Raw genomic sequence first — 23,083 nt, 5'->3', positions numbered from 1 at the left:
GAGGGCCCACTATATATCTAAACTGCAGAACTACATCTACAGGAAGAATACAACCCCATCCAGCAGAGGCTGAATACCTATTTCTTGACCTACTTTTGACTGACAGGAGCACCTCTACCTTTTCTGGATTATGTTTCAATTTGTTTGTCCTCATCCAATCCGTTACTGATGACAGGGACTGGTTTAGGACCAAAACAGGATATTACCTTTTTTTTTTAAAGAAACACCAATTAAACAATTATATTAAAAACATCAATTTAAAACAGTTTTTAAAAATTATTAAGGCATTGTAAGAATGATAAAAAATACAACACCTCCCAATTAAAAGACCTTCTGCCACAGTTAGCACTCGAAGGCCTTGATAAACAAAATGTTCTTTTCCTGCTGGCAAACTGGAGCCGGAAAAGCATACATGGTTACTCTTCGGTGCTCTATTCAAGACTCTTTTATTTTGATCCCTCAGTGTCTAGGCCAGTAAGTGCTTGATAGCATTGCTGGTAAAAGTCACCCAAGGACAAACAGAAAGAATAGGAAGTTCTGCCCACTCACCTCACCATGGTAATTGGCTACATTGAGTGCGAGAAACCGTTCACTGTAGTTCACAGAGAAATTCAGCACATTCACTAAGTGAGCACCAACATGAATCACTAAAACAGAGGAAAGAAAGTGATCTGTCTAAAGGCACTACAAATTCATCCCTAAAGCCCACATCTCAATATTAACTTATTTAACATAAGTAACACCTGTAACAAAAATGTGGCAACCGAAGTATTACTGCTTAGGACTCCAGCCACGTCATTCCATTCTCAATTCCCCTCAACATTGTACATCTCAGTTCATGGTCAGTTCCTACTGAGCTGCTAATATTTTATTTTATTTTGGTACTTTGGAGAAATAAACCAGGAACTGATGGCATGCCAATAGAGCAGTTTCAATTTATAGAGACAGGATCCAAATTTTAACAAAAATCTAACAACAAATTTTAACAGAAATCTAACAACAACAAGTATGGAAACCACAGACTAGAACTGCTCAAGATAAATTTCAATTCTCAAGAAAAGAGATACCAAACACACTGCAGATATAATCTTGTTTGAGACAGCTTTAACTGCCCTGGCTCAGTGCAGGGGAATCCTGGGAAATGTAGTTTGTTGTGGCATCAGACCTCTCTGAGAGAGAAGGCTAAATATCTCACAAAACTACAGTTCCCAGATTCCCCTAACATTGAGCCAGGACAGTTAAAGCCATCGCAAACTGGATTATTTCTGCAGTGGGTTTTAGACCTGTGTGAAAGAAATTGTAGCACAAGTTTTCATAGCTTTGGTATACTTCCTCATTTGCATCTACAGAAGTCTATAAAAGCTTATGCTATAACTTCTTTCACATAGCTAGTCTCAAAAGTGCTATAAATCACTTTGCATACTGATATTCCACACTAACATAGCTATGCCTCTGAATTCTACCATAAAACTATTACCACAGATGGAGAATGAAGTACTAGGTGCCCAAAAAGGATTCCGAAAAGGGAAAGGCACTAGACATCACACTGTTGCCTATTGGTGCCCACTGAAGAATTTCAGAAGAAAATCAGACTAGGTTTTACAGATTATAGCAAAGTCTTTGATTGTGTAGATAATGAAAAACTATGGGTCATTCTCAACAAATAAACTAAAATGGAGGGAATGGCACACCATTTGATTGACTTGGTGCATTATCTGTGCTCTGTACAAGACGTCACTGTCAGGGCACCTTATAAAAAAAGAAAATTGTTTCTAGTTGGCATGGAAGTCAGATAAAGATGCATCATATCACCCTATCTGTTTAATTTATATGAAGAACATACCATACAGAAAGAGGTGTGAAAATCTGAGGAAGAAACAACAATTTAAAATATACAGATACCATATTAAATGCAGAAAACAGCAAAGGATGGGAACTACTACTGAGGAAAGTGCAAATACAGGGTTACAGATTAATGTTATAAAAACGAAAACTATCACTGAAGATTTAAATTAACTTTAATAGGTGATGAATGATTTGACATTGTTAAAGATTTTCTATACTTTGGCTCAACCAGCATTCAAAATGCAGACCATAGTCAAGAAATCTTAAGAAGGCTAATACTTCAAAGGGCAGCTGTGAAAATACTAGTTACAGGAGCCCTGGTGACAAAGTAGTTAAATGCTGGTACTGCAGCCACTCACTCACAGCCACAAGGTTGGGAGTTCAATTCCAGCCAGGTCGACTCAGCCTGGCATCCTTCCAAGGTTGCTAAAATGAGTACCCAGCTTGTTGGAAACATCAGAAATTATCTGACAGAACACTCCATGAGAACATGTTGCGTTCCTACGGAGTGGCAGTCGGTGCAGCTAGGGATGCTTTCTGTGCTGCACGGATTGCGTCAGCAGAGTCTCGTCCGGCAGAGCTGTTCAGGGTGGTCAGGGAATTAACTCAAGCCCCTGCCACCCAGAACCCTTTGCTTGAACCAACCATTGCCTGCTGTGACACTTTTAACAACTTCTTTGCTGACAAAGTCTCTCAGATAAGGGCTGATCTGGACATCAGTTTTCAAGCAGAACCATCAGTAGAGGTATCCAGCGCCTCTGGCAACAAGGTTATTCTGGATCAATTCGAGTTTGTGAGTACCGAGGACGTAGACAAGCTCCTTGGAGGTTTGAGAAAGACAACTTGCCCCCTTGACCCTTGCCCATCTTGGTTGACCGTGCAGGGAGGAGATGTTATAAAATTCGCTCTCCATCTAATTATAAATACATCTCTTCGGGAAGGTTGTGTTCCACCATCATTGAAACAGGCTGTGGTAAAGCCTCTATTGAAGAAACCTTCCCTTGATCCCCTATCTATGAGTAACTATAGACCGGTCTCCCTTGTACCATTTCTGGGCAAGGTGATTGAGAGGGCAGTTGCTTCTCAACTCCAGGCAGTCTTGGATGAAACCGATTATCTTGACCCATTTCAAACTGGCTTCAGAGCTGGTTACGGAGTTGAGACTGCCATGGTCGCCTTAGTCGATGATCTCCGTCTGGCCACTGACAGAGGAGATACTACTCTGTTGGTGCTCTTGGACATCTCAGCGACCTTCGATACCATCGACCATGGTATCCTTCTGGAACGCCTGGGAGAATTAGGTATCGGAGGCACTGTGCTCCAGTGGTTCCGATCCTATCTCTCGGGTAGGTTCCAGATGGTGAGGCTGGGGGACAGTTGCTCTCGTAAAAGAGAGCTTACATCAGGCGTCCCTCAGGGCGCCATTCTGTCCCCCATGCTATTTAATATTTACATGAAGCCGCTGGGAGAGATCATCCGGAGCCATGGAGCTTGGTGTTATCAGTACGCTGATGACACCCAGATCTATTTCTCCATGTCTCCGACTGAAACAGTGACTAAGGAAGGCATCTCTCCTCTGGATGCCTGCCTGGGGGCAATAATGGGCTGGATGAGGAAAAACAAACTCAGATTGAATCCAGAGAAAACAGAGGTACTCTCGATAGGCTCCCCTAGCCCGGGCAGGGAAATTTGTCATCCTGTCCTTGATGGGATTAAACTTCCCATGAAGGACAAAGTACGTAGTTTGGGAGCACTCCTGGATCCATCCCTACATTTATCATCTCAAATAGATGCGATGGCCAGGAGTGCTTGGTATCAGCTCCGGCTGATTTGCCAACTACGTCCCTGTCTGGACCGGAGGGACCTAGAAAAGGTAGTACATGTGCTGGTAATCTCTCGTTTGGATTTCTGCAATGCACTCTACATGGGGCTACCTTTGTATCAGGTTCGGAAACTGCAGCTGATTCAAAATAATAATAATAATAATAATAATAATAAATGTTTTATTTGTATACCGCCCTTCCGTAAGATCAGGGCGGTTCACAACATTTAAAAATACATAAGAAATTCCAATAAAACGATTTTAAAATTACAAAACAGTACAAGGATAAAACAACAACAAATGCCCCCGGGTTAGCCAACCAATGCCTGTGCGGCCTTTACGGCGGGGGGGCCTATGAGGACTTAATCGGGGAATGCGATTTTAAACAGGTGAGTCTTCAGCTCCCGTTTGAATTGGGCCAGGGAGGTGACTGAGCGGAGCTCTATGGGCAGCGTGTTCCAAAGGGCCGGGGCGGCGATGGAGAAAGACCTCCTAGAAGTGGAGGATAACCTCGCCCCGGGAACCCTAAGGAGTTGCTGCCCAGATGTTCTGAGGGTGCGAGGCGGAATGTATGGGGAGAGGCGGTCCTTCAGGTATCCTGGGCCCAAGCCATTTAGGACTTTATAGGTCATTACCAGCACCTTGTATTGCGCCCGGAAGCGAATGGGCAGCCAATGGAGGTTTTTTAAAACCGGTGTTATATGGCTGGCCCTGGGCGTGCCAGTGACCAGCCTTGCAGCCATGTTCTGCACCAATTGAAGCTTCCGGGTTTGGTACAAGGGCTGTCCCATGTAGAGTCCATTGCAGAAATCCAATCTCGAGGTTACCAGGGCATGTACCACAGTTTCAAGGTCCCTCTGGGCCAGGTATGGGCGCAGCTGGCGAAGAAGCCGAAGCTGATAGCAGGTGCTCTTGACCGTCGCATTCACCTGAGCAGTCAGGTGAAGCGACGAGTCAAGAAGCACCCCCAGACTGCGCACGGAGTCCTTCACAGGGAGCGTGACCCCGTTCAGGAAAGGTGGAACCACCGCCATTCCTGGACCAGGGGAACCTATCACAAGTACCTCCGTTTTCTCTGGATTCAGCTTGAGTCGGTTTTCCCTCATCCAGCCCATTACTGACTCCAGACAGGCCACGAGAGGAGAGACGCCATCCTCAGTCACTGCATCAGTCGGAGACATAGAGAAAATTATTTGGGTGTCATCAGCGTACTGATAACCCCGCGCCCCATGTCTCCGGATGATCTCTCCCAGCGGTTTCATGTAGATGTTAAATAGCATGGGAGACAGAATGGCTCCTTGAGGGACCCCAGTTTTAAGGGCCCTCTCATCGGAGCACATGTCTCCCAGCTGCACCATCTGGGACCTCCCGGAGAGGTAGGACCGGAACCACTGGAGCGCAGTGCCCCCGATTCCCACCTCTGCCAGGCGTCCCAGAAGGATACCATGGTCTATGGTATCGAAAGCCGCTGAGATGTCCAAGAGCACCAACAGGGACACGCTTCCCCTGTCGATGCCCAGACGGAGATCATCGACCAAGGCGACCATGGCCGTCTCAACCCCATAACCTGCCCGAAAGCCAGTTTGAAATGGGTCCAGATAATCCGTTTCATCCAAGACCCCCTGAAGCTGGATTGCAACCGCCCTCTCGATCACCTTCCCTACAAATGGCAGCAGTGAAACAGGCCAATAATTATTATACACCAGGGGGTCGAGAGAGGGCTTTTTTAACAAAGGTTTTACTACGGCCAATTTAAGGACAGATGGAAATTGCCCTTCCCTCAGAGATGTATTAATTATCCGGCGTAACAATGAAGTTACAGCCGGTCCCCCCTGGGCTGCTAGCCACAAGGGGCAGGGATCGAGAGAGCAGGTTGTCTTCCGAACACTTCCGAGGATCTTGTCCACATCCTCGGTACTAACCGACTCAAACCGATCCAGCTTAACTAAGTCCATGGAGGCCCTGGACGCCTCTACGTTAGGTTCTGCCTGAATGTCGGCGTTAAGACCTTCGCTTATACGAGAAGTTTTATCCGCGAAGAAGTTGTTAAATAAGTCGCAGCAGGCCTTAGAAGGTTCAAGGATCTGGTTCAGGGCAGGAGGGAGCTGAGTGAGCTCCCTGACTACCCTGAACAACTCTGCTGGACGCGACTCCGCGGACGCGATACGAGCACCATAGAACGAATTCTTTGCTGCTCGTATCGCCTCTCCGTAGTCCTCTAACCGTTGGGCTAGGAGAGTCTTGTCGTGTAAGCGAAGGTGTTTCCGCCAACGGTACTCTAGCCGTCGCAGCTCCCGCTTCCTTGCCCGGAGATCTTCCGTATACCAGGGCTTGCGTTTGGAAGCGGGTCTGAGAGGGCGCTTGGGAGCGATACTGTGTATAGCCCTCGAGAGACCGGTATTCCAGATACCAGTCAGGGCATCAACAGAATCGCCGTCACTTCCAACCATGTGTCCCTCTAGGGCTTCCTGGAACCTTTTGGGTTCCATCAGCCTTCGAGGGTGGACCATCCTAATAGGTCCACCACCCCCGGGAGGGATCTGGGTAGAGACCTTGATTTTCACCTCAACCAGGAAGTGATCCGTCCATGGCAAGGGGGAAATATCAAATATTTCCACCCACGGATTTTCCACATGCGAACAGAAGACCAAATCGAGAGTATTACCCGCACAATGCGTAGGACCCTGAATTAGCTGGGACAGGCCCATGGCCGCCATGGTATCCATGAATTCGCGAGCCGCACCGGGTGGAACATAGCTGGCCGTGAGAGAGATGTTGAAGTCGCCCAGGACAAGTAGCCTGGGCGTCTCCAACATCAGCTCAGCGACCAGCTGTGTCAACTTGTTAAGGGAGTCCGTTAGCGCACGGGGTGGCCGATACACCAACAGAATCCCTAGACTGTCCCTAGCTTTAAGGGTCAGGTAAATACACTCGATATAGGACGTCTGTCTTATGTGGTTCCTAGTGAGGGACACGGTGTTCCTATGTATCAAGGCCACACACCCCCCGCCCACCTAACCTGGGCTGGTCCTTCACCGAGAACCCGGCAGGCAGGGCCTGAGCCCACACAGCATCCCCTTCAGGCCCCAGCCAGGTCTCGGTAATGCAAGCCAGATCAGAACTTCGGTCCTCCAGCAAGTCGTGGAGGATGTGGGTCTTGTTAATTGATCTGGCATTGCACAGGAGCAGTGACAGGGTTTGTGGCACGGTTGGAGCGACCCTCAGGTCCCTTAGGTTGGGAGGGGGACCGGAAGGAGAGATGGATATGAGGCATCGATCTCGCCTTCCCCTGGAACGCATGTCCCTCCTCCCACCGCCATATCTCCCCCTGCCCCACACTACCTCAATAGGAGCTCCGCTCAGAGTGATGTTGTCCCCTTCCTCCCCAGCCCATGCATCCCCCGCGTCCATGACCTCCCCCCACCCACCCTACACCAGCAAATAAGGGGCAGAGGTTAGCCACTGCAGGCATCCTCTGCCCAAGCTAACCAACAGCCTCCCTAGCCCCGTAAAAACTGAACAGCTGCGCAATTGCGGAGTTCCGCTGCGGTGCTCCCCAGTCCGTGGGCGGCGCTCCCGGGGCGGTGCGCAGATGCGCACCTCCGACACCCCGGGAGGAGGCCGCCCGGCAAAGCGCGGCTTGGCTACAGGGTCCGGCGAGGAGGCCAAAGAGGGGGCGTGGCGAGGAGGTCCGGCGTCCGGCTTATGAGCTCGCCGCTCTCACCTGGCGAGCTCTCACTCCTAGCCTTCCCCCCAGAGTCTTAAAGGGGACCCGCTCCCCGGCTACCGCCTGAGGCCAAAGCGCCAAAACAAAGAGTTCCGCTGCGGTGCTCCCCAGTCCGTGGGCGGCGCTCCCGGGGCGGTGCGCACATGCGCACCTCCGACACCCCGGGAGGAGGCCGCCCGGCAAAGCGCGGCTTGGCTACAGGGTCCAGCGAGGAGGCCAAAGAGGGGGCGTGGCGAGGAGGTCCGGCGTCCGGCTTATGAGCTTGCCGCTCTCACCTGGCGAGCTCTCACTCCTAGCCTTCCCCCCAGAGTCTTAAAGGGGACCCGCTCCCCGGCTACCACCTGAGGCCAAAGCGCCAAAACAAAGAGTTCCGCTGCGGTGCTCCCCAGTCCGTGGGCGGCGCTCCCGGGGCGGTGCGCACATGCGCACCTCCGACACCCCGGGAGGAGGCCGCCCGGCAAAGCGCGGCTTGGCTACAGGGTCCGGCGAGGAGGCCAAAGGGGGCTGCAGCCAGGTTAATTACGGGGACACCGAGGTCCGACCATATAACACCTGTTTTAAAATCTTTACACTGGCTGCCTATACGTTTCCGGTCCCAATACAAAGTGTTGGTTATTACCTTTAAAGCCCTAAATGGCTTGGGCCCGGGTTACTTGAGGGAACGCCTCTCCCTACGTAATCCTCCCCGCACGCTCAGAACTACAGGAAAATGTTTACTCGACTACCCTAAGGTGAGATTGGTAACAACACAGCAACGGGCATTTTCAGCTGCAGCGCCCTCCTTATGGAATGCCCTCCCTGAAGATATCCGCCACAGTGGAACGGTGGAAGCCTTCAAGAAGGCTTTAAAGACTTATCTCTTTCAACAAGCCTACCCTCCCAATTCCATCTAAGATTCTACCTCCCCTATTGTTTCTGCAGTTTGGTTTTAATAGATTGCTATGTTTTTAACAGTTTTTTATCTGATGTTTTTACTGTCGTTTGAATTTAATTCTATTTTAATATGTATTTTATGATGTAGACTTTTTTACTGTTTTACTGTTTGATTAATGACATGTACACCGCTTTGATCATTGGAAAAGCGGTTTATAAATAAACATTTATTATTATTATTATTATTATTATTATTATTATTAGTTAGCATACACTTTGTATTTAGGGAGTGTTTAAGTGCACTGATATGTGGTATACAAATGTACTTTCTATTGCTACTTGCTAGTTAAAATTCTCAAATATGAAGATACATAACTGAATCATCCATGCCATAGTATTTCAGCTTTCTATGAATAGATGTGAATGCTGGACAGTGTAGAAAGCTCAAAGGGATGGGGGGAACGCTTTTGAAATGTGACACTGGAGGAGAGTTCTATCAATAGCATGGACTGCCAAAGGGACAAAGAAATGGGTTTCAAGGGAAATCAAGTCTGATCTCTCCCTAGAATCCATAATGACAACAGTATACAGAAGTTGCTGCACTTTGGACACATCATGAGATAGAAACATAGATTTGGAAGAAACCACAAGTACCATCCAGTCCAACCTTCTGCCATGCAGGAAGACTGGATCAATGCACTCCCAACATACAGCCTCTGTTTAAAAACCTTAAAGAAGGAGAGTCCATCACACTCAGAGGCAGGGCATTCCAGTGTTAAAGAGCTCTTGCCATCAGGAAGTTCATCCTAATGTTTAGATGGAATCTCCTGACATGACTCCTTGAAAAAGAGGATACAGTGGAAGGCAAGAGAAAAAGAGGAAAACCACATTACATGTGGGTAGATTCAATCAAGGAAGCCACAGCTCTGAATCTGCAAGACCTGAGCAAGGTTGTTAGTAACAGTGTCTTTTAGAGGTCTCTCATTCGTAGGGTCACTATTACACTGAAGCCAACCAGACTGATGCATAACAACAAAAGGCATCTTCAAATCACCAACCAGCCTCAACGAAGCTGGTGCCTCTTTCCTCAATGCCTCTCATGCCTTTTGGCCAAAGAAGCAACGTCATTCAAACTACAACTCACAGAAACTACACCTTCCAACATTTTCAGCACAGTTCTAATGCCCTAGAAACGTCTCCTTTCATGCTGCATTTTTTGGCAGTTAAATGCAATACTCAATTTTCATAATTTTTTTTTTAATTTACTGGGAAAGATTGTTTGAGACACAGTTTGGAAATTTTTCAAAATTAATTCATTCTGTCACCTAAAAGATCCAGCTGGGAGCAGTAGTCTTTAAAAAAAGTAACTTTGCCAAGCTCTGGTTAAAAGTAAAATTCAACTGCCAGTCCTATCTCCTCTATAAATGGACTGAGGAAAGGGGAGGTTTGTTGTCTTCTCTTTAGCAGTAAACTATCTTGGATGAGCCCTCAGCAAGTGGGTTCATAAATTCCTCTCTGTAGGCAATTTAATGGACCAATATGTAAGGCAACAGTTGTGCCTTTTAAGTGGAGGCAGACAGCTAAAACTGACAAGACAGTAGGGTCAGAATATCTGACAGGTATCCACTGCAGAGAATAAATCTGTGTCTGCCCACACAACCCTCACTTCTGTGTTGCTTTGTTTAAATTGGCTGTGCTTGATCTGGGATCAGTTCTGTGCCATCGAGCTTTCGGCAGGGTTTTTAAATGCAAAATTTATAAAAGGCACTCCTTCAGAGCTCAGAGGTTTTTAAATGTAGACCTCTTCCTCCCAAAGAAAAGAAAACTCTGGTAAAACACTTCCAGTTTTCTACAAGAGAAATGTGGAACAAGAGTACCCCCTCATGTACTGCTGAAGAAAAGCCACAGAATGCTTGGGAACTTCTAATGTACTTCACAGAAAGAACTTGTGCTTCTGGCACTAGACCAACACACCTGAGAAGATACAGATCATCACACCGCACGTAACGTGAAAAGTTTTGCTTTTATCCAGCAGCCTCCTGGTTTTTCGGCTGGGCACCTGGGAAAAAAAGAACGTCAAGTCACCACTTGTTGAAAAGGGGGACAAGTAAAAGTCATCACCTGCCTAGAGCAGTGGAAGCCAATTGTGGAGTCCTGCTTCAGCGGTGTACTCCTAGATGGTCATTATTATTATTATTACTATTATTATTATTATTATTATTATTATTATTATGCTTCATTTATATAGCGCTGTAGATTTACACAGTGCTGACCTTCCATTTGTAGTCAAGATTCTATGACTTCAACTCCAGTATTCTTTCCATTTGGTGGGACTGCAATTCCCAGCATTCCTCACCAAAAAGAAATAATGGAGAAGATTATGGAGAACAAATGGAATCTGCTAGAAGCCAGATTTTGGATAGACGTTTAAGACCAAGTTAAATCCTGTTGTTAGTACAATCTAGAGTGGATTCACTAAATCAGTGCTTAACTTGGGTTAGTCAACAGTTTTATTTAGTAAGACTACTCTAACTAGGACTACCAAGAACAGGGGGTAAGAACTATGTAGCCCTCTAAATTTTGTTGGATTGCATCTCACAGCATTCCACATCATTGACTATGCTGGCTGGGGTTGATGGGATTTTCAGTCCAACAACATCTCCTAGACTAAGGTCTTAATTTAGGGGGAATCAACATTTTTAAAAATGGGACTACAATTCCACGTCACAAGTTAGCTTTCATTCATCTCTTCTCCAGGTTATGTGGAAAGCTGTTCAACTCTGCTCAAATCAAAAGCAGTTTTTTGGAAAAGTTACTTGTTTGAAGCATAGCTCCCACAATTCTCCAGACAGCATGACCAACCCTGAGGAGAAATAACCACCTCTACTTGGGATATTTAGATTGGAAGTATGATGGAGAACTAATGACTAGGAACACAAAACCAATTAACTGAGGAAGTAGTGACATATGTGAGAGCCAGCAAAGTAGTTGTTTGAGCACTGGACTTAGACAAGGGTTCAAATCCCTGTTCAGCCATGGAAAGCAATTGAGTGACTTTGGGTGAGCCATACTCTCTCAGCCTTAGAAGAAAGCAAAGGCAAGCTTCCTCTGAACAAACCTCACCAAGAAAACCTCATGATAAGTTCACCTTTGGGTCTCCATAAGTCAGAAATGACTTGAAGACTCACAACATGTGTGTACAATAAAGATTTAATGGCTAAAATAACCATATACATCAGTCCACAATCTTCTACAATACATTTTACTGAATGGCTACACATAAGACTTTTATTATTTGGTTGCTCCTTATATCCTTAGTGTGAATTGCATGATTTATTTCATCCAGTCAAGAAGAGACAGGGTATGACTACAATAATCTGTAGCCAGGATATAAAAAGGTTTTTCAAATATATGGTCTAATAATAAATCTAGAATAGCAACAATGTGATGAAGCTCATCTTTTGACAGTCCACAATCCATCGCAAGCTCAAGGGACAAGCTGTTGTCCATTACTATTACCCATTTGCTCATGGTGACCCAAGTGCTCTGCAATTGTTCTCTCTTACTTTTTGAGACCCCCGAAGGAAAGCGAGAAGAATCCGGCACACAGGCAGCAGGACCAGGCTGCAGTTGAGGTTAAGGACAGATGCAGAAGCTCTGCTGAGGCACAATCCTAGCTGAACAAAAACAGCAAGGGTTAAAATTGGGAGGAGTTTTTTTTTTGAGGGGGGGGGCTTTTTAATATATGGGAGAAGCCAGAGATATTTTCAACTGAAAGGTGGGAGGTACAGCTTAAGTCTCCTGTACCCAGCTAAATCTGAAATACTCCAAATTCCTTTTTCCATGGGTGGCTGAGATAATAACACTTGCTTTCTACTGGTTCAATGTACACAAATTTTATTTCCTGCATAAAATTATTAAAAATATTATGTATATGTATAAGGTGTATATAAAATATAAATGAATTTTGTGTTTAGACTTGAATTCCATCTACAGGATATCTTATTATGTATATGCAAATATTCCAAAATCCAAAGAACTCCTAAATCCAAAACACTACTGGTCCCAAGCATTTTGGATACAGGAAACTCAACCTGTATATTTACTGACAGAAATAAAATAAGCAGAAAGATAAGCATGTTTCTTTAAAATAACAAAAGCACACATTGTAATTCAACGCAGGATACAGTACAGGAAACCAAACATTACTCTTCGTCAAAATGCAGAACCTAAATAGGATTCCTTTTGGATACAACTTCCAGAATCTCCAGTCATTATGGGGCTTGCAGTCCAATAGGTTACCTTTTCAAGTTCTGACCAAATACAACCAGAACTTGAACTTGTACTGGACTTCCTATGAATAAAACAGAGATTTAATAAGATACCTGTTTGCACTACTATTTCCAGAATCTTCCAGCCAACACAGCCACTGGATTCTGGGAGCTGCAGTCCAAAAGGCAACTTTTCTGAGGCCTCACACAAAGGCTATGCTACAAGTCTTTGCCTAACTATATAAAATACTTCCCGAATGTTTCCCCTTAGATCTCTGTAAGGAAAGTAATGTTACAGAGATTTAAGTCTTATTATTTTTTTTGTAATAAAAGCAACAAAAAAAATGTGGGAGCAGCCCTCGAGTCCACTTGAGAGGACATGCATATAGCTGTGGCTATGTGTATACTCTGCCTTGCAATAGTCTGCTGAGTTCACGTGGCATCACATGGGACAAATGGCCAGACTCACTCTTCCGCTGGCAACTGTTACTCTCTAGCCTCTGCATGAATATAATGTCCAAGCACATGTCTTCAGCGCCCACAAAGAACCCAATAATCCTGGCAATCTGCTTTCCAGCGAGCTCCAAATGGCAAATGCAGCAGTCGTGTTCCTTCTAACATCAGTGTGAGATGTTTAGCAGGCATGCCGCATAACAAACCATTCTGATGTTTAGCAGACATAACAAAACATACACTGTCTGGAGAACTCTGACTTTCCTGAGCCATTTCAAATTGCAGAGGGGTGTTAACTAGAGGTACACCCCAGTTAACTAAACAGATGTATTTCTAGGCATTAGTTCTTTAACAGAAAGTTTGGTACCAGAAGTAGAAATACAGTCGGCCCTTCTTATACACGGATTTTTTATACACGGATTCAAGCATCCACAGTTTGAAAATGTTCCAAAAAAGTATAAATTTCAAATATCAAACATTGATTTTCCATTTTTTATAAAAGACACCATTTTGCTATGTCATTATATTTAATGGGACTTGAGCATACACGGATTTTGTTATCCACGGGGGATATTGGAACCAAACGTATAACAAGGGTCCAATGTGAGGTGAGAAATGTAAGGCTAGTGTCACACAAAAAGAGCAGTTCAATGTGTTTCAGCAAACCTTTTATTCAAAACTAACTATATCTGAAATGAAACAACCAGATTAAGTAAGGCCCAAAACACATTGTAGAAATAATACAATTTGAGACCACTTTAACTGCCCTGGCTCAATGCTAGGGAATTCTGGGAACCGTAGTTTTGTGAAACATTTAGCCTTTTCTGTCAGAGTGGGGACCAGAATCCTGGACAATCAACCATTCAGCTTAATTGATAAATCAACAGTACTTTATTGATGGTTCCAGAATCAGAAATTCCACATCACTCAGCTTCTTAGCTGAGACTGACCCCTCCCAACCAACCCAATGCATAAATCCCCCTTGGCAAACTACTCCTCCCACAGGCAAAAGCCCGCGCTAGCAAAAGCCCTCCCATTCCTCCCTGGTTCCCATCCATCACAACTCCTCCCTCCATAGCTCATCTCCCCAACCTAGAGACTGCATTCCAAACCTCTGAGAACCAGGCCTTCAAGGCCACCCGATAAGCACCACCTGGAGCTAACAGTTACAACCCAGCTTTCCCTCTACAAGCCAAGTTAAGCCTAACCTAGCCCCCATTATCCACAACCACTATATATCTGGTAGAATACACCAGGATTCTAACAGTCAGAGAGCTCTGGTGCCACAATAAACTACAAAGATTCCCTACCACTGACCCAGGGCAGTTAAAGCAATCTCAAATGGGATTATTTCTGATATGTGTTTTAAAGCTCTGTATTGCATAAGTTAACAAAACACTTTTCATCAGCCTTCACTTTTCTTATGACTTCCATTTTAATCATTAAATTTATAGCTCTCTATATACTGACATGCTGGCGGTAGCTGGTGAGGCACACTTATCTGCTTTCTCTTTTTCTCTGTTTTCTGTTCACACACATTTGCTAAGGAACTCTGGAAGCAAATACTATTAATCTTATCTGTTGTAAATAGGCACATACAGCTACAGTATAACCAACTACTGGAAAATCCCACTCTTTCCCAGCTCACACATTGTTTATTGCTTTTTGTACTGCATCCATGCTGCTGAAACCTGATACCCCAAATCTATTATTCTGCAGCTCTCCTTCACAATCTTCACAATGTAAATGCTGCTAAAAAAAACCCCAGCTAATCAGAGGATAAAGAGAAAAAAGAGGTTGGTCGGGTGTAAAAAGATTTTATTAAAAAGAGCTTCTTTGACAGAGGTTTTGTTAACTGAGGCACAAATGTATTGGTCATTATAAAAAAAAATACACCTCCTTGCAAACTGTCAGGATCATAGGTCCTGCCATGATTCCTGGTTAGATATTACATATTTGCCTGTCTGGTAATACTGGATGATGGGTTATGCTTCACAAGTGGTGATGCTCTGTGGAAAGAAAGTTTATCTTTCTTGTAGCTGTATGTAGAGAGATTTTGTAGCACCTTTGAGACTAACTGAAAGAAAGAAGTTGGCAGCATGAGCTTTTGCAAACTAAAGTCTACTTCCTCAGATGCATTTGGTCAGCTATGTGTTTCAGGTACTTAAGTCTACGAAAGCTCATGCTACCAACTTCTTTCTTTCTGCTAGTCTCAAAGGTGCTACAAGATCTCTCTACATACTGATTCTACAGACTAACATGGCTATATCTTTGATTTCTTGTAACTGGCTAATGAACAGATGTGAGAGATGCACTTTGAACTTTCAAGTCAATTTGATTAAAATGCCTGACACAAAGAGGAAAGGAAGGTAGTTCTGGGAATGGGAATGTTTTGGTTTAAAGACAAATGCGTAGCAGGCAAAAACATTTGAGTTGCTAATCATTTTTAATAAACACTGTAAACTAAAGTGCCTATGTCCTGACAATAATGCCATGCTGTGAACACCTTCAGTTTCTTTAATAAAGCTTTCTGTTTTACTGAAGCTTGTGTCTCTGACCTGAAGTGAGTCGGTGCCTGACAAAGAAGAACTGTTTCGGGAAGAAAGACTATCAGCTACCCTTGCCTCACTATGCTAGTTTTCTACTTGCAAGAAGTTGGTGCAATCAGACCTGCTTTTTCCCATCTCTGTTCTGAAATGGCGCCATCCAACATCATCACATGATTTTCCTGACTGTATATTTCAATTCATAGTCAGCCCTGAGCCTTAATTCACTTAGCACATTTATAGCCAGCATGGCATATGGTTTGAGTGTTAAGACTACGACTCTGGAGATCAGGGTTCAATTCCCATCTTGAACATTAAACCCACTGGGTGACCATGGGCAAGTCAACATGTTCTCCGCCTCAGAGGAAGGCAGTGGCAAACCTCCTCAGAAGAAATCTTGTTAAGCAAACCCCATGATGGCTTTGCCATAGGGTCATCATAGGTCAGAAAGGACTTAAAGGCACACAACCACAACAACAACAACAAAGTATGAATCTATAGATTCTAGACAGAGCTAAATGGCTTAATGAAAACAGGATCAATACTTTCTCTTCTCCAAACCAATATCCTGGACTACTGAATGTGTGAAACCTTCAAAACTACCACAGTTTTGAGAAGACAGGATGGCATTCACTCCCAACCATGTACAAAAACCAACCAGACTGGAAGTTGCATCTTGCTTCTGCACTTTGTCAACAGGACAGTCCTCTACTGCCCTAAAGGCAACAGCCTCATGTACCAACAACAAGAACAACAACTAAAGTTGCCAGTTCAGCATCATCCCAGGCCCTGAGGTTTTCCACCCAAAATCTGAGATCTAGGGATACTCCCTGACTATGTCATGAATCATGATGCATTGAGTACAGTACCAACCACAGTTCCTCTCAACTTGTCATTCAAACTCACACACAGCGAGACAAAACATATATTCCAAGCAGATAATGATGATGGAAATTTTAACTAAAGAGGCTATTCCCAATCAAGACAAATGAAGGGATTGTTCCTTCTCATCTGCTGGGGGACAAGGGGAAAGGAACATTTAATCTATTTTACTCATTTCTACTCGGAAATGAATGCAGAGCAGAGGGTGAGCCCTGAAGCAAGGAGGAAACTAAGTAAATACATGACCATCTGAAGTGTCTTTGCAAGTTGTAGCAACAAATCAATTAAGCCTTGGAAAAGATAGCAAGCTGCTACTCTACTGTATTTATAGGATCTGAAGAATAAGTAGAAGTCTACTGGAGATTTGTACAAAGCCCTTCCATCTTCCTGGATCTGAGCTCCCCTTACAACTGGAGAATTTTCACACTCATCTCCATGTAGCTGGAGGTGACCCAGGAAAATGGGTGACATGGGGGCAAATACTGAGATCTGGCAATCCTAACAGCAACTACTTTATTTGTACCCCTCAGCTTACAAATTCAAATACAATACAGTTAAACATGCAAAATATCAACAATAAAAATGGAATTAAAGTACAAACAACATTTAAAAACAATGTAAGACATAGCTAAAATAATGAAAGGCAGTTTTAAAAAGCAGTACTGTTAAAATAATAAAAAATAGAAGAGGTGGAGTCTCCCTTATCTGAAATGCTTAGGATCAGAGGTGTTTGGGATTTCAGATTCTTTGTTTGTTTGTTTGTTTTGTTGTTGTTTGCATTTTGGAATACCTATATTTGCATATATGTATATAATAAGATAGCTTGAAGATGGGACGCATTGCTAAACACGAAATTTATTTATGTTTCATTCACATCTTAAACAAATAGCCTGAATTTTATACACAACATTTTTAATAATTTGGATTTTTGAATTCTGGAAAAGGAAGACCCAACCTGTGTGTGTGTGTGTGTGTATACATATATATGGAAGTCAAAGAATTTAATAGCTATAATCATCAGCTAGTGTTGAAGTCATATGTATTGCTTTTTAAAATGTTCTGTTATTTTTTGTTGTAGTGTTAGTACATGTAGTGTGTAGACGCAGTAATTTTTCCTATATATATTGTTTTATATTATTATAGTTGTGAGATATACTGTAGTTCAATCATTAAAGGACCTGTCCAGAGTGCTGAACATACTTGGGGCATAGTGTTCAGTGCCTTGGAAAGCAGTTTTAAAGTCCAAACTTAGGGTACAGCTACACTGTAAAAATAATATAGTTTGACCTCACTTTAACTGCCATATCTCCATCCTACCAAATCCTGAGATTTGTAGTTTTGTGAGGCACTAATACTCTGGCAGAAAAGCCTAAAGACCTTTTAAAACTACACATCTCAGGATGGAGCATTAGCACTTAAAGTGGTGTCAAACTGCAGGATGAGCCCTGGTGGCGCAGTGGTTAAATGCCTGTACTGCAGCCATGCACTCAAAACCACAAGGTTGCGAGTTCAAGACCAGCAAAAGGGCCCAAGCTCGACTCAGGCTTGCATCCTTCCGAGGTCGCTAAAATGAGTACCCAGACAGTTGGGGGCAAATTAGCTTACTTGCTAATTAGCTTACTTGCTGTTCACTGCTATGATCTTTGGAATAGCGGTATATAAATAAAACAAATTATTATTATTATTATTATTATTATTATTATTATTCCTACAGTGTAGATGCACTGTATCCAGGCTGGGTTCCTTGTCCCATTGACACAGAAACCACAAGCTAGCACCATCAACAGCCACCACCATTGTTACTCCATGCTTATTTGTAGGGCTATAAATCAGGGGGAATTTTTTTTCAGTTTGGCCTTTTTAAATAAGAATTTTCCAAAATTCAGTACCTCTTCTTATCAGGGATGAAAGAATGTGAGATTATTATTTTAAAAGAAAAGAAAGGTGTGGGGAAAAACTGAGAGCATAAAGATTTATTATCCCTGGACTTTCTGTACTTCACACTTAAATGTCTGGATTTGAACCCTTGTGCATTTAATGATGTTAGTGCAAAACAAGGCCTACCATCTATCTCTCTTTTTTTCCCTGAGAGATTTCTCCTTTTTAACACCTAATTAGCTAATTAGGTAGATAAAACATAGTCCTTTCTGTGGTGGGAATAGCTGTTGATTCCAGCCAGTATTGAAAAAGGAAGAACTTAATTTGGGGGATATTTCTAGAACTCTTGTGTGCCCAATCCTCTGTCAAAATGCTAGGGTCCTGGGAGGGCACCTACAATTAATATTCAGTAAGGGAATTACAGCAGCACAATTTAAAACAGCCTAGAGGGCCTGGGCAACTCAAAGGGTGGATCATGTCTGCTATTGCTATTGTACACCAGTTCCAAGAAACAGAACTCCAGAGTGCAATTTCCAAAAGTTTCATTATTGAATAAAAGGTAATCACCATCCATGAAAAGACACTTGCTCACCCAAACATTCAAGGGCTAATGAAATGAAAGGTGGTAGCTGATAGTGACTTATAGGGTTGCAGAGATAATGTTACAATTCCAGATTCAGAGCTCCAGTTGTGGGCTATTAGGAAAAAAAAATGGCTCAGCAAGCTGTTTTAAGATTGTGGCATGACCAGCTATGCTGAGGAGTCCAGAGAGATACAGACAGAGTGTCCTACTGACCTCAAGTGAGATTGAAGTATGAGTGCCTGAGCAGGCATATTTACAAGGCAAAACCTGTCCTAGGGCAGAATTTAGGATTATGGGGTAGCTTCCAGGAGAGATTTAGATTTGTGTTCATTTGTAAACATAAGGTCTATTTCTCATCATCACTCTTATCAGTTAAGGGATTATGCAGATTCCAATCTTGATTGATCTATCCTGACTACATGTTCTTGAGTTTCTCCCATGCTGATACTCCAAAATCTCCTTCTATGGTAACACTAGTTTCCAGCAATGGGGTGCCCTCGCAGTTGTATGCTCTAACCATCCCTTTTGATATTAATCTGATATCAGAAAAAGCAGGGATGCAAAGGGCCAGAACATGGAAGTAATACGTCTAATTTAAAAAAGGTGGCTTTTTCCATCCAGAAGGCACACACACACCATTCTTTCAGGCGTCCACTAATGACAAGATTTAATTTTGTAGACAAGATGGCAACTGTTTTTAGATGAGAATTTTATCAAAATTTGCAGACTTTTTCATAACCAGGAGAGAAATGCCATAAGGATGCAAAAAAAAAAAAGAAAGAAAGAAAGAAAGAAAAGAAAAGAAAAGAAAGAAAGAAAGAAAAGAGAGAGAGAGAAAACACTCAAATGTGAGGTGAAAATGAAACTGATTTTCACCTTCCTTGTTAGAGCAAGACCTGAGGGAAGGCAATAATCCTTGGTATAAGAATTTAGTTATACAGAGCACATCCATATTTTCACTTGTAAAATCTCGGGCTATAGGTTTCTGATCCTTCACCCCATCATTTCAAGAGAAAGCTCAGTAATAGGGAAATGCAAGCAAGAAGTAAAGTGTTACCCCTTTTTTTCACTACCATGATGTGTGAGTGGGAACAAAGTGACAGGATGCAGTAACATTAGAGAGGAGGACATACAGAGGCCTCGTTATTATCTTCTTCTTTTTTTTAACAAGGGCCAGTAAACTGATGGAACATCTGGGATATATTCTAAGCTAGAAAAAAATTTAAAGGCCATAATTGTTTTGCAATAAGGAAGCATTCCTTGAACAGGCAAGCAGACAACATGGGAAGAAAGAAAGCTTTTTCATTCACAAAATGCATATTCACAGATGCTACCATTTCTCCAAAGTAAGTCCTATGCCTTAGAAGTCGTAAAAAGCAGCTACGAAGAAACTAGACAAGATCCTCAAGTGTCAAGATATATCACTGAATACTAAAGTTAGAATTGTCCATGCCATTGCATTTTCCATTTCTATGTGTGGCTGTGAAAGCTGGACAGTGAAGAAAGCTGATAGGAAGAAAATAAACTCATTTGAAATGTGGTGCTGGAGAAGAGTTCTATTGATACCATGGACTGCCAAAAAGACAAATAAATGGATACTGGAATTCCTGGACTCTTCCCACAAGCCAAGATGACAAAACTGAAACTGTTGTGCTTTGGACATATTATGAGAAGACATGACTCACTAGAAAAGGCAATAATACAGTGCGCCCTTGCTTTACGCAGGGGATCTGTTCCGGACTCCCCCACATAAAGCAAATTCCGCGTATGCATGAGCCCAGGCGCATACCCCATTAGTCCCTATGGGACATGCCACCCCTTCCTCCCCGCGTGGCTTTCAGTGTATGCTGAAAGCTGCATAAAGTGTGCCTGCATATGACTTGGTAAGGTGGAGCACAGCAGGAAAAAAGAAGAAGGGTGGATGGGCTCAATTAAGGAAGCCACAGCCCTGAGTCTGCAAGACCAGAGCAGTTCAGTTGATGACTGGGTAGCTTGGAGGTCTCTCTTCCATACGGTCACCACAAGTCAAAGTCTATTTGATGACAGTTAACAACACAAGGCAAAAAGACAAAATGAGCATCTTCTTCGGATGAATCCCTCAGGCTAACAGGAGTTTTGGGTTGTTGTTTTTTTGGTGGGTTTTTTGGACTATGTGGCTGTGTTCTGGAAGAATTTATTCCTGATATTTTGCCAGCAGCTATGGCTGGCATCTTCAGATGCTGGCAAAATGTCAGGAATAAACTCTTCCAGAACATGACCACATAGCCCGAAAAACCTACAAAAAAACTATGGGTGCTGGCCGTGAAAGTCTTTGACTCTCTGGCTAATCTTACAGGGGTGTAGCTATATGGGGAGAGCAAATAAGAATTCTTTCCCAACCCATAAAATTTCCCACAATCCCTACATTTCTAGCATAGCAGAGGGCAGGGCACTGAACATCAATCACACTGACAACTCCTTTATTTGTTGTGTTTCCATTCCCTTGGTCACTTTCAGTGCCTCTTTTTTTTTCCTTGCATGGGGATGAATTCATGGTTTGGGAGACAATGCCTTCATCCCACCCACCCATCCCTGCTAGCTATAGCCCTGCTTAAAATATAGGTCTATACATGTCTAACCCAAAATAATTTCAATTGCAGGGATGGATAGTCATAGGGGATGGGGAAAATCTTTACCCCTGCAGAAGTACAGTACCTCCTTTTTTGGATGCTAAACTGGGCAAAATTTGCAACTCAAAGCAGCCTTTATCACAGGAATAATCATTAGACTACCACTCTAGGAGGTGTCCAAGACTGAAGTGCCCATTTGGAGCAGAAAAATGTTCCCAATTAATAGGTACATGCATGCATATATGAGAGTTTTTGAAAAGCTTGGAGGCTACAAAAAAGTTTCTGGATATCACTTGTAAAATTCCCATCTCTGGTCTATTGGAACTGATGCCTTACCCACTGATAGCTAAATATGAAATGGTAGCCTTGAAACTGGATGACATAAAGCTATCTAAAAAGGTGACCAGAAACTGGCCCAAAATGTGTTGCCTGTCTACTGTCTACATCTCCTTATTATGATGGTTTTACTGGCTACAGATTTGATTCCAGGCACAATTGAAAGTGGTGGTGAAAGCCTATAAAATATTATACAACTCAGGATCAGGCTATGGGAAAGCTGATTCTCTGATAAGAGCCTGCTTGGGTTCTAAGATCTTTGGGGGATCTTTCTCTTGATGCCACCACCACTTAGGACACAGTTGGTAGGGACATGAAAGGGCAGCTTCTCAGTGGCTGGTTCCAAATTCCAGAACTGACTTCCAAAGGAGGCAGTGTTCCCTCTCTATTGTGTGTCTCTTTCTACTCAAACACACCCTGGGCATGTGAGCTTGCCTGATGGTGAAGGGCACTTAGGTGGTTGAGAGATGGGTATCTTTTTCATGATTATGTTTTCTACTGCAGCCTTAACTTTGTTGTTGTTATGTGCCTAGGCTTGCCATATCCCACCTGGGGGCGGGACTTTCCCGGTTTGGGGCAGGGCCACATGGTCCCGCCCCAGTTTGGCCCCTCCCCCAGGACCTCCCCCCCCAGCAAGGCCCTGGAGGCAGCTCCAGCCCTCCCCATGGCTGTGTGCCACCCTCCCCGCCTCCCTGCCTGTCTTAGCCTAGAGAGCAGGTCTTCAAGACATCTGCCACTCCGAGCTATTGCCAGCCCACTTGGTATATATACCCTGCAAAAGGCATTACTTTCAGGTTACAGTGAGCAAAGAAAAAAAGGCCATCAGTCGTTCCTGTTTCCCTGGGAGTCTAAATGCCTCCTCATCTTTTAAATGTCTACCACTCAGTATTGTTGTAATTCTTTATCACAGGGTCGTTTTTGAGGCCCTAAACACCTTTCCTTGTAATATGCAAATTTCTCCCGAAGCTGACCAATGAGAAAGAAGCAATCAGCCCTCCCCTTGGGTTGGTTTTCAAGGGCTTGGAAGGAAGAGATTTTGCCTTGCAAGTTGCTGGTAAATAATAGAAGGCTTTGGGGTTGCAAAAGGCTGCAGAAATAGTTTGACCCCCCTCCCCTTAAACATCCATGGCTCAGTGCTATGGGATTCTGGGAATTGTAGTTTCTTGTGGCACCAGAGCTCTTTTGACAAAAGGAGACTGAATGGAGGCGTTGCCTGGCTGGGGGCAGAGCCTCTTGCCAGCAGTGAGAAGGCTGCGGT

General features: G+C 43.6%; 1 protein-coding gene across 2 annotated transcripts in view; it reads right to left on the bottom strand.

Annotated features, from left to right (window-relative positions):
* NOX4 (NADPH oxidase 4) overlaps positions 1-23,083 on the bottom strand; it is a 149,390-nt gene that overhangs the window by 112,758 nt on the left and 13,549 nt on the right. For both annotated transcript variants that reach the window (XM_089508261.1, XM_089508262.1), the window contains exons 3-5: positions 11,834-11,944; positions 10,242-10,326; positions 550-647 (exon numbers count right to left, since the gene is read on the bottom strand). In XM_089508261.1, the coding sequence (XP_089364387.1) occupies positions 550-647; positions 10,242-10,326; positions 11,834-11,944 (294 nt within the window). The remainder of the gene's footprint in view (positions 1-549; positions 648-10,241; positions 10,327-11,833; positions 11,945-23,083) is intronic.

This window comes from Sceloporus occidentalis, unplaced genomic scaffold, assembly GCF_023333645.1.
Source record: "Sceloporus occidentalis isolate IW3139 unplaced genomic scaffold, rSceOcc1.0.p SCAF_2, whole genome shotgun sequence".
Taxonomy (NCBI): domain Eukaryota; kingdom Metazoa; phylum Chordata; class Lepidosauria; order Squamata; family Phrynosomatidae; genus Sceloporus; species Sceloporus occidentalis.
The sequence above is the reverse complement of the archived record's forward strand: the minus strand, read 5'-3'. Positions and strand labels throughout refer to the sequence as shown.